The 12721-nt window shown below is 50.4% G+C and overlaps 1 protein-coding gene across 1 annotated transcript in view; it reads left to right on the forward strand.

Moving 5' to 3' along the window:
* The window catches only part of LOC146764373 (uncharacterized), a 198762-nt gene that overhangs the window by 106939 nt on the left and 79102 nt on the right, over window positions 1–12721 (forward strand). Inside the window, 2 exon segments of the mRNA XM_085565021.1 lie at window positions 5816–6228; window positions 6849–6851. Of these exon segments, the coding sequence (XP_085421147.1) occupies window positions 5816–6228; window positions 6849–6851 (416 nt within the window).

A 12721-nucleotide genomic window follows, 5' to 3' on the forward strand; every position in this document is an offset into this window, starting at 1 on the left:
AAGGAATGCAAAGCAATAAGTTATTTACAGAAAGTTGTGTGAGAAAATTTGCTACAAGAATGTAAACTCAGAAGGTCTTAGAAAATCTTAAAAAATCAGGGTGACACCCCAGTGTTTCAGGGGTAGATGAGAAGCAGCCGTCAACATGCCAAAGTCACCCAGACCTGTCAGGTGGTCCCCAGGAGGCCCAGCCAGCCAGACCTATTCCATGTTCCCTTGGTTCTGTGGGACCGGACAGTGTCACAATGGTCTCCTTGGTTCCATCAGGCCCTGGAGTGTCACAATGTTCCCCTTGCTTCTGCAGTGTCACAATGGCCCCGTGCTTCCATGAGCCCTTGCAATGTCACAACGGCTTCATGGTTCCACAGAGCCCTGATGTGTCACAATGGCCCCTCGGCTCCGTGTGCCCTTGCTGTGTCACAACGGCTCCTCTGAGTTCCACAATGGTCTCCTTGATTCCATGAGGCAGCACAGTGCCACAGTGGCCACTTGGCTCCATGAGGATCTGCAGGGTCACACAGGTTTGTGACATTTGTCCTTGCTGCCCCTCACATCCCCGTGCCCCACAAACAGCCCCGAGCCACCCGTGAGGGACAGGCCCTGCTGTGCCAGGCTGGGCTCAGGGCTTGGCCTTTCTGCTTCCCCCAGCCAGCCCAGGCCTTGCTCAGCATTGCAGTTCCCTGCTCTGAGCCTTGGGCTCCCTGCAATCCTGGCCTCAAGGATCTGCTCCCCCCAGTCCTTGGGGAGCCTTTGGCAGCCCCAGCCCTCAGTGATGCTCCAAAGGACTTGGAGTTTTGCTTATGACTCCTTGAGCAGCTCCTTCAGCCTTCTGTCAGTGCCTGAGGGTCCTGGACTCAGCCCCGAATCCACTGTAGGATCATTAAAATACAGAAAGCCCTCAGGTGCTCTTTGCCTTCATTCAATGGTCTGAAAATCTCCAGGCCTTGTGCAGCTGATTGGAGTCAGTTTGCAGTTCTTGTAAGGAGGAAGATTTCCAAGTGCACCTCCTGTTTTTTTTCTTTTATAAAAGCAATATTGTTTTGTTTCCGAGTTCAGAGAAGAGCTGATAGAAGCATTCCCCAGGTGATCTTGACACTGAAGTTCTCCTTAGGAGGTCTGGGCATGTAGGAGAATGAGCCCCTTGAGGACTGACCCTGTTTGGACAAGCTGCTCCTCACCCCCAGCCTCACCATGTCTGACATCGCCCACCTGGCACTGACATCCCTGAGCCCTGCAGCAGAACCTTGTCCCTGAGCTCTGCAGCTCCATGTCCCAGCCCATTGCACCGTGTCCCAACTGCTCTCCTCAGTCTCTGCCTGCACACAGGCCCAGGAGAAGTTTTCCTGTTGGTAAAGAAAGACCGGAAAAGCCTGAGCAGATTTCCTAAACAACAAACCCCACTCAGGAGTCACCTGCTCAGTACAGGCTGCATGGAATGGTGTCACCTTCCTGCAAGGGACAATGTGACCAGAAATGATCTCTGGAAGCAGAATTCTCTGAGTCTCCCACCTGAACTCTCTGTCCCTGTCCTTTCCCTGGATCCATGTTGCAGATGGAAGCTGCTGGTGCCAACCTCATATTTAACCTCTCTTTGGAATGCAAACAGATGTTTGCAGCTGTGTTAAGCAGGATTTGCTCAATGTTTCTATAAATCTTTTGTGTTCCCCATGGAATGAAGGGGCCATTTTGGCACTGAGGGGGTGACGTGGAAGCAAGGAGTCAATTGTGACCCTGGGGTCCCATGGAACCAAGGGGCCACGGTGACAAAGCAGGGACACATGTATCCAATTGTCCATTGTGACACTGTGGATCCAAAGAGACCATGGAGACACCCCCAGAACCTCATGGAACCAAGGAGTCCATGGTGACCCAGCGGGGCTGCATGGAGCCAATGGTCCATGGTGACACTGCCCATCCAAGGAGGCCATTTGGACACTGCAGAAGCTCATGGAGCGAGGTGGCCATTGTGACACTGAAGAACTTCATGACACCAAATATCCATGGGGACACAGCAGGGCATCATGGAACCCAGGAACCGCTGTTGGCAGTGCAGAAACTCATGGAACCAGGGGCCCTTGTGGCACTGCAGAACCAACACAGCTGCTGCACCTTGTCCCCTGCCCTGCACAGCTCCTTGGGAGGCACGGCAGGAGCAGCACCCTGGGAGCCTCGGGAATGACCCTCTGGGATCCATGGCACACACTCCCAGGGGCTGGAATTCCAGTTCCCAGCCAGGAAAAGATGTTCCTGCCCTTGAAGGCAAAGCTCTTAACTAGGAGCCACCAGCCAAGTGGAGCAAGACCTTACAGTGACATTTCACTGCCAGCCTTCATAACTTCCCCCGTGGTTGCTGTAGTTCCTGCACTCGGAATGAAATCAGGGCAGGGCCTTTTTTGGGAGCTGCCCTGGCTCGAGGGAGACACTGAGAGAGAAACAGAGCAGGCAAAGAAAGATGGGAGAGAAAGGAGGTGTTTTGGTTTAGAAAGATCGGTGTCTGCTAAGGAAGGCAGGAGCCTCCCCTGAAATGAAATAATGTAGGCTCTTTCTTTCAGAATTGCTATAAATTTGAAATTAAGGGGGGCTCTCAGGTAAAAATCTGGGAGCAGGAATAACAGTTCTTTATTAGGGAAGAAGATGAAAACATGAACAATGAAGTGAACCAAAACAACACTGAGAGAACCAGAATTCAATGTGACATTTTTGGACAGGGTGTTGGCCGCAGTCCAATTGTAGTTGTGGCTGCAGTCCTCCAGGAGTGTGAATCTGTTGAAGTGATCCTGTAGAAAAGGGAGTCTTCCTCTGAGAAGGAAGAGGAAGAGGCAGCTGTTCCTCTGGGAAAATCCAGCCCAGAAAAAGCTGTGTTGGTGGGCCAGAATCTCAAGTCTAGATGCAGGTAGGAATGCTTAGCTCCTCCCTCTGGGCAGAACATCTCACAATGGGATGTTACAGTTCTTATCAGTCATGCAGTGACATTCAATAGCCCCTTATCAGCAGATGTCTCCCCTGAGGGAGGATTGATTGTGGAAGAGATAAGGAAAAACTGCCCACTTAACACAGGACAACTGCCATACAGATGGCAAATAGAACACATCTTGCTTTTCAGTCTGGGACAGGAGGTCACAAACAAAATCAGCTGAGAAGGCAGCACTCTGAAAAGCAAATCAGAGCTGACAGAAAAGGAATGGGACAGAAATCAATAATTCTGATAGTTTTATTTATTATCAAAATAAATCACAACCACCCAGCCCCACACAATCCTGATCCCACAACCTCAAATTTGGATCTCACTTCTCCTGATCTCCTTCCAACCCCATCTCACCCTGGAGGCTGTGGAATTGAGTAATTTTGGCATGGGGCTGAGGTGGGAACCAGCCATTTTGAGGTGGGATTGAGCAATTTTGTGGTTAGATTGAGGGGTTTCCACTGGGATTGAATCATTTTGAGGTTACAGACAAATCCACCTTGACATTTGGAGTGCAAAGATATGGAGAATACTACCAGATATCCCCCAAGAACCAACAGATCCTCCAGAATATGTTCCCAAACAATAAATTCCACCTCAAATACCTCTAAAATGGTGGGACTTTTGACATCTCTGGTAAATACTCTTTTTAGCCATTTTTCAGGTGTTTTTAAGTGATAAAGACAAATCAGAAGAAAATTAGGGCCAAACCAAAACCAAAGACCCCTTGAGCATCCCCCAGGCAATGGACAAAACAAACTCAGCAGAAATTAAGCTTAACCCTCCATAAAATGCCTTGAGGAAGATTTGCTCTTCTCACAAGTCACTTGCAATGGAAATGCAAACAAATCCCAAACATTAATAAACCAACAACAGAAGCAATTCTGTGGCAATTCCAAATTTCATGAGTTCCAGCACAGCTCCAGCTCAGATGCTGGCAGGTTCCGATTAAGGAAAACTCGAAATTTGTCCCAATACAGATTATTAAAAGGAAGGGAAAGCTCTGTGTAGCTGTCACACAGGTGACAGGGATCAAGAAAATAATGCTTCTCCCCTCCCCAAGCCTGTGAATTCAAGAGTTATTTGGGAATTTAACTACTTGAGCTGGGCATCTTGTAGGACTTTTCGTAGCCTTGTTTTTCTCACTTTGGGGTGAATGATCCTTGTCAGTCTTGCGGGTATCATTTGGTTCCTTTCTTCCAGTGATTTTAACAAACTTGTCTAGGAAGGAAAAGAAAATATTTTCTTTACACTGGCAACCCACAACAGCCATTTTCCTCATAAGTTCTCCCAAAAGTCACTCAGAGGAAGCTGCATCCAAGTTTCCAAGAGTTCCTCCTGAAAGAGCCACAAGCTCCTCAGAGGAGGGAACCATGCTGTTGTCAAAGACACTTGGGGTCAGACAACAGTGCCCTGAACTCACTGTGCCAAAATAATGTCAGAATCTGGATAATAAAATTGTTAGAGAGATGCCTCTGCCCCAATTAAGGTGCTCACAAGACCAAATCCAAAGTGGTTTTTATTGAACAGTAAATGTGAGGTAGAGAGAGATGGAAAGAAAGAGAAAAGGGGGGAGAGCAAGGGAGTGACAGAGATCTCCCCTGGGGCGGGGCAAGTGTGACATTGTCCCCTGTGTGTGTGGCCTCCCCAGGGTGGGGGTTTTACACCTGAGCCAGTTTGGGTAAGGAGGGTGGTGCTCACCCCCCACCCCGAGCAGGGATTGCCTCACTGTTTCAGGTTACAATGTCAGATGTAACCAAAAGTGTTTTCAGTCACCATCTCCATAAACTGTTATCAACAGGTGGGGCAGTGTTCTTTATCTCTTCCATGGCTCAGCCCTGATAACGCCCACCAGGGGCCATCTTCTGTTAATGGGCCATTGAGTGTCACTGCAGGACTGATAAAATTACATCATCCCATTGTGGGATGCTCCGCCCAGGGGGAGGAACCAAGCATTCCTGCCTGGATATAATCTCACCATTTGCAACACCACGACCACCTTGCCTACTGCATTCCCAGATGACAAGAGCTCCATAAGCACCAGTGGACCTTCAGAGCAAGACCAGACCCTTCTACAGGATCACTGCTTTCACAGAATCACGTTCCTTGCTCCAACAGGACTGCAGCCACCATTTCGTCAGCCTACTACCATCACCCTGAGCATTGTGGTGTCAGGTTATATTCTGACTCTGTCAGATTAAGCCAGTGTTTCTGTATCATTGCCATGATCTTAATTTTTTTATTCAATTATTCTGGCTTAGACTCTCCCCCTGGTTTGCCTTCAAGCCAGTACAAAACTCACTGTGCTCATCCCTTGTTTTCCTCCCAAAACAGGATTTCCCGTACCCAAACATTCGCCAGATGGAGGAGAAGGTTGCAAGGAAAAGGAAGATGCCCTGGGACACCGAGGCAGGTGAGGAGGAAGTCAGTGCCCCTTTCCCCCTCTCTCCTGCTCCATCTCCCAGCCCAGCCTGGCCCCTGGCTGCAGGACTGTCCCGCTGCCGGTGCCCTCCTGCCGGGGACGCACTGGGGGGATCTCCTTGTCCTTCCCTCTGGCACGGAGGCAAATCCCATCCTCTCCTTGTCCTTCCTCCCCCAGAGCAGGAGCTGAGGATGGAGACTAGGAAGGAGAAATCCCTGCAGCAGAACCTCATGGAAGAGGCCATTTTGAGCGGCTCCTCAGTGGAGGAATCCAATGGGAAGGAAAATCCCTGGAGATCCCACCGGAGGAGGGGCTACATACCCAGCCCAGGGTGCTCTGAGGAAGAAAGGCCCACTCTGGGTCAGGAAAGTGGGCAGAGCTTCAGCCAGAGCTCGGAGCTGGTGGTGCCTGAGACGCTTCCTGATGGGGAGAAGCCCTACAAGTGCTTGGAGTGTGGGAAGCACTTCAGCCAGAGCAAAAATCTGAAACAACACCAGATGATTCACACTGGGGAATGGCCCTACGAGTGTGGGGAATGTGGGAAGGGATTCAGCTGGAGCTCCCAACTCATCATCCACCAGCGCATCCACACTGGGGAGAGGCCTTACGAGTGTCCCCAGTGTGGGAAGAGGTTTCACACCAGCTCCAATCTCGTCCTCCATGAGCAGATCCACACTGAGGAGAGGCCCTTCCACTGCCCTGAATGTGGGAAGGGCTTCAAGCGCACCTCCCACCTCATCACCCACCGGCGCATCCACACCGGGGAGAGGCCCTATGAATGTCCCCAGTGTGGGAAGAGCTTCACCCAGAGCTCTCACTTGACCAGGCACCAATGGACGCACAGGTAAGGGAAGCCCTGTGAGTGCCCCAGCTGCAGGAGGAGCTTCGTGCACCGCTCCAGCTTCATCCCTCATTGAAGAACCCAAATTCGGAAGAGCCATGGTGATCCCTGTTCCCTGTGATCCATGCTGGGAAGACAACTGTACCTTCTCCTGCCCCTGCCAATGACCTGATATGGGATTGAAGAACATGAGGGTCTCGGCATGGCTTTATCATTACATTCACTCCCACCTCAGGTCATTGCCAGGGGCAGGAAAGGGACTCTTTCTCTTTCCCTGAGGAGAAGGGTGTCTTTTCCAGATAGCAGGAAACACGTGGCCAGGAAAAGACAGTCATTGATGTTGAAATTTTCCCTGTAAATAGTTTTTCTTATCCCTTCTGTTGTCAATATTGTTTCTGTTCCTGTTTGTTCTTTATCTTGTTGCTGTTCCCAGTAAATTGTCCTTTTACCTTCCTGAGATCTTTGCCTTTTGTGCTTTCCATGGGAGATGGGAGGGCAGCAAGTGGCAGCGCGGTTTTAGCTGGAGCAGGAAAATGGGGAATCCCATTCCTGAAGCACGGCCCGTGGAAACCGAGCATCCCAGCTGGTGCCAGCCCTGGTGGCCATGGCAGCAGCCTTGGGAGCGGGTCCCTGGCTGGGGCTGAGGGAACCTCTTCACTCTGGTGCCCAGGGACAGGAGTGGAGGGAGCGGCTGCAGCTGAGTCGGGGCAGGCTTAGGTTGGATCTCAGGAAAAGGTTTTTGCCCAGAGGCTGCTGGAGCACTGCCCAGGCTCCCCAGGGAAGGGTCACAGTTCCAGGGCTCTCTAAGCTTCAGCAGCATTTGGACAGCGCTGCCAGGCCCAGGCTGGCAGTGTTGGGGTGTCCTGTGCAGGGCCAGCAGCTGGTCTTCATGGAGCTGCCCAGGGACTGACCATAGCAACAGGGGCTGGGGATGGTTGCCATGGAAACTGACCATAGCAACAGGGTTTCCTGGGGATGGTTGCCATGGAAACTGACCATAGCAATGGATCCTGATGAGGTTTGCTTCGATAATCCAGGGAATCTCTCTGGCTGCCCTGGCAGGTCTGGGACCCTGGCAAGGGGATCAGGAACCCCATGTACAGAGCCCCGAGAGACACTGTCTCTGATCTCTGTCCATGGACAAGTTTTCAATCTCACAGGATGAATTACAAGCTCTGAGTGTTTGATATAAGTAATAATTAGTGTGACATGGGTGCAAAAGTAGAATTGTAGGATTCTAGATAAGGGGTTCAGAGGAGGAAAGATGGAGGAAATTGGTTGTGCCTTGTCTTTTTTCTTCTTCATGCCTTCCATGTTTCACTGTAGTGTTGGCATTTTTCTATTGGTTTACACTGGGGACACACTGTTCAATGTAGGTGATAGGTATTGGCACGTTATTGTAAATATAGCACATGTAGTTTCTGGTATATAATGTTTGTAACATCCCACTGAGGGCAGAACCCCAAATGCTGTCCTGCAGGACAGACCTGCGGCAGGGCAGCTGGACATGTTATAGATAAACAATAATAAACAACCTTGAAAACCAGCACAGATGAATTATGACTTCTTCTTTGGCAGTGGGGCTGAAAGACAGCAACTTTCTACAATTTTGGGATCATTTAAATACCACAGATTCTGACATAAATGGCATCCCTGGCTGTGCTCGAACCACCAACCTTTTAGTTAACATCCAACAGTTTGCCTAGTAAGGATCAGATTTTTTGACAGGCCCTCAGAGGGGTTCCATGGGGACTTTCTAAGTGTCCCCAGGCTGCCAAAGAGCCAGGATGTCACAGGCACTCACAGGGGCTCCTGTCATGGGCAGGGTGGGAGCTTTAGGCAAAGTTCATTAGAGAAGTTCCTGTCAGGTCAGGAGGTACAGAAAAAAACCCCAATATCCCCTATAGATCCCCAAATACCTCCAAGGACCTCCAGGCTTTCTGAACTCCTTTTGTGAGAGGAGCCTCGGAGCAGCAGGTTCCAATCCCTGTCCCTGACTTTTCAAAAGCTCATATGTAAACAGTTATAAAGGTGAAATAAAACCTTTATAGAATTTGTCCTACAGGACTAAGAATGGCAAACCAGTGTTGGGTTTTTCCTTTCTGTTCATTCCTTATCATCGGCTGATGATTGTCTGTTGATCCCTTATTTTGGGAGGATGATCAGAGCTGCTGCTCTTGGAGAAGGGAGTCTCCACTGCTGCTGCCAGAGCCCAGCCCAGAGCTGCTTCTTCTGTCATGGGGTGAGCCTCTGCTCCTGAGAACAGCCACTGTGGTGGTGTGCGATTTATATGTTTTTATATATGCTTTATATATTTGTATTCCCCGATGGTTTGTTCCTGTACCCCCCTGTTTTCCCATTTGGTTTGGTCTTTTGTTCTCGTTTTCCCGCCTGGTCCCCTTTTCCCACCTCCCCAGCACTTGTCAGTCATCCCTGAAAGTGCTAAGTCATTCCCTTGTCCCCTCCCAGGCGCCTTGTCCGTCACTCAGTGTTCCTTCCCCTCCATCTGGAAGCTTCCACTCAGGGCACTGAGTGATTGGACGAGGGCCTGGGGCCACTCCCACACCCCTTCCCCATTGGACCAGGTGGAATCACCCCATCCCGGAGCCACTCCCTTCCCTGCTCCTCATTGGTTCCTCCCTCACGATCCACCCCTCCCACAACCCATAAAAGTTCATGTTAAGCCCAGCCCAGGGTTCCAGTTGGCTGGCACCCCTTCACTGCGTTTGGCCCTGTTGGCCTCTAATAAAGAAGGATTTAGCCCGCCACTGGATCCGGCTTTTCATTACCCTGTCGAGGCACGCCAGCGACACCCGGGAACCCACGAGGGTACCTCCTAAACCCTCTTTGAGGAGCAGCGGGAGGCGCCCCCCTCTGTCCGTTCTCGCCCCAGAGACCTAAGAGCTAGTCTGGGCTAGAGAAGGAAGAAGGGTATCTGGGGCGGGTAACGCGGCAAGCCACTAAACTGGGACCTTATTAACACCTGCCCCACTAAAAGAGAGACCTATCCCTGTCTGCTCGGGTGCCCAGGATCCTGAGCTGGGCTCTCCCTGCCCTGCTTGGAGCCCCTCACCCCCTGCCTGCCAAGACATCCTGCCAGCCCAGCTGGCTGCTTTCTGAGAGTCCTGCTGGAGGCACCTCCACAGGAAGCTTTTTTCCGCCTTCCCTGGCAGACCTGTCTTGTAAACCAAGACCAATTTTGGCACCCAGTGTGCAGCCCAAGGGTGTCAAGAGGAAAATCGTGAAATGAAAAAAACAATTCTTGAGTAACTTTTTTTTTTTTTTTTTTTTTTTTGGTGTACTGGATATAGAAACATTGTTAAGTGTCACCATGTGGTCTAGCTGACCCTGGTTTGGGTGGCACATGTTTGTGGCTACATTTTTCCCATCCTATAACTATGGCTAACGTGGCTGCTATTCAATTTGTTTGATGGGTTAATATGGTGAGGAATTGATGGGTTTTTAATTTTCTCTGGATGGTGGGCACACGGATTAGAGGCTACCACACACTAACTGTGTATGTTTGGAATGACTTTAATAATGGTACCCACTGTGAGGAAATGACACTAGGGAAATTTTCTCCCAACCCCTCAGCCTGCTCTTTGGGTCTACAGTGGTTGGTGTTGCTGATATGCCTGTTAAGCCTATTCTGTTTAGCATTCAGAGGTAAGGGAAGATTGGCTTGGATAATTATCATAGCAGGGCATCCCTGGCTGGTAATAATTAGCACTGACTCCATGATTCCAGAAAACTGATCAATCACTTTATTACATTATACTATACTGTACTGCTAAGAAACACTCACCACTCTTGCAGACAGTCTGACACAGACAGACCAGACTGGTTAATTGAAACTCAAACATTGCAACCATTGGCCAATTTAGAAATCACACTTTGGTAAACAAATCTCCATAACACATTCCACATGTGCACAATAACAGGGGCAGCAAGTGAAGACAAGAATTGTTCCTCATTCTTTTCTCTGAGCTTTATCACAGCTTCCCAAGAAAATCCTGGGAGAGCTCTCTCTCTCTGTTCAGGGGACATGTGATTACCACAGGTCAGTTGTGACAATGCAGGTCCAAGGATACCATGGTGACCCTGCAGAACCTCATGGAACCAAGGGGCCATGGTGACACTGTGCTGCCTCATGGAATCAAGGAGACCATTGTAAACTCAGAGACCCCAAGGAACCAAGGGTCCATGGTGCCCTTGTGCAGCCGCAGTGTCACAGAGGAGCCCTTGTGACACAGCGAGGGCACACGGAGCCGAGGGGCCATTGTGACACATCAGGGCTTTGTGGAACCATGAAGCCATTGTGACATTGCAAGGCCTCATGGAAGCACGGGGCCATTGTGACACTGCAGAAGCAAGGGGAACATTGTGACACTCCAGGGCCTGATGGAACCAAGGAGACCATTGTGACACTGTGGGGTCCCAGGAAACTAAGGGAACATGGAACAGGTCTGGCTGGCTGGGGCTCCTGGGGACCACCTGACAGGTCTGGCTGACCTCGGCATGTCAAGGGCTGCTTCTCATATGCCCCTGGAGCACTGGGCCTCTGAGCTTTCCTTCCTGTGGGAGAGAACTGTCCTTCTCCTTCAGGGACCCAGGGCCAAAACTGGAATTCCTCCTCCAAATTTCCTTATATTGCAAGGATTGTTCCCAGATGAAATCTGCCAGGAGAAAAAGGTCTGGCTGCCTTGGCCACCCAGGGGCCACCTCTCATTTGTCTTTGAAACTCTGGGACCATGTGCTTTTCTTTCTTATGTGAAAAACCACCCATCTCAACTATGCACCCATGCCTCCAGAATTCCCTGTATCCAAGAATAGCTCTCAGACAAAAGCTGCCAGGACTGACAAGTCTGGCTGGCCTTGTCTTCCTGAGGGCTGGCACTCATCTGCCTCTGAAACACTGGGAGTCTGTGCTTTCCTTCCTAATGAAAAGAACTCATCTTCCTGTCCATGTGCCCATGGCCAAAACTGAGATTCCACCTCCAAAATTCCCTGTGTCCAAGGATAGCCCCTGTATGAAAGGTGCCAGGAGAGACAGGTCTGGGTGGCTTGGCCTAAGGGCGGCCATGTCTAATCTTCTTCCAGAACACCTGGATTTCATGCTTCTCATTCCTATAGGAAAAAAACATTCATCCTGTCATGGCCAAAACTGGGATTCCACCTCCAAAATTTGTACATCTGAGGATTGCTCCCAAGTGAAATCAGCTAGGACAGACAGGTCTGGTGGCCCTTGGACCCTTGGGTTCTGCCTCTCATCTGCATTTGAAACACTGGGGCTCTGTGTTTTCCTTCCTATGGAAAAGAGCTCTCCTTCTTATCTATAGGAAATGGCCAAAATTGGGATTCCACCTCTAAAATTCCCTATATCCAAGGGTTACTTCCAGCCAAAATCTGCCACTACCATCAAGTCTGGCTGGCCTTGGTCTCTGGTGGCTGCCCCTGGCACACTGGGGCTCGGTTCTTTCCTTCCCATGGAGATCACTGTGACACTGTGGGCACCTCATGGAACCAAGGGGATCATTGTGGCACCACTGGAGCCCATGGAACCAAGGGGCCATGGTGACACCGCGGGGCTTCATGGACCCAGAGACCATTATGACTCTGTGGGGCCTGATGGAACCAAGGAGACCATTCCGACCTTTCAGGGCCTCGTGTCCCCAAGGGGGCATTGTGATACCTCAGGGCCTCCTGGAAGCCAGGGATCATTGGGACACTGTGGGGCCCCATGGAAGCGAGGGAACATGGAACGGGTGTGGCTGGCTTGGCCTGCCAGGGGCCACCTGACAGGTCTGGCTGATGTTGGAATGCCAAGGGCTGCCTCTCATCAGTTCTGGGAGTACTGGGGCTTTCTTTGCCATGGAAAAGAACTCTCTGTTTTCAGATGCCCATTGCCAAAATTGGTATCCTCCTTAAAAAATTTCCTATATGCAAGGATATCTCACAGAAGAAAACTTGACAACTCTGGCTGGCCTTGTCCTCTGGTGGTCGCCTCTCATCCACCCGGGGAAACAGTAGGGCTCCATTCCTTCCTGTGGAAAAGAACCTGGCCTTCATGTCCAGGGACCATGGCCAAAATTAGAATTTGGCCTCCCAATTTCCATATACCCAAGGATTGATCCTAGACAGAAGTAGCTGGGACAGACAGGTCAGGCTGGTCCTGTTCTCTGGTGATTTTCTTAGACTCTGAGCTGAATGTTTTCATTTGAAAACACCTTGGAGAGGGCCCAGAGATCACCCAAGGAGGGGTTCTGAACCCTCGGGAACATGACCACTACATATGGACCAAGGAGCTCTGAGCTCTGTGCTGCTGTGGTGGTTTTGCATCACAGAAGTGATGTCCTGAGAGAAGCTGCTAGCAGTTTCCTCTGTGTCTGACAAAAACCAATCAGTAATTAGCTCTGAGAGCTGACAGTCTGTTAAAGCACTAAGGAAGCTGCAGACGCCTCTGTGCAGACACAAGTTAGAGATGAGAAAGCCTGGC

This window comes from Lonchura striata, chromosome 35 (assembly GCF_050655825.1).
Source record: "Lonchura striata isolate lonStrDom1 chromosome 35, ASM5065582v1, whole genome shotgun sequence".
Classification (NCBI taxonomy): domain Eukaryota; kingdom Metazoa; phylum Chordata; class Aves; order Passeriformes; family Estrildidae; genus Lonchura; species Lonchura striata.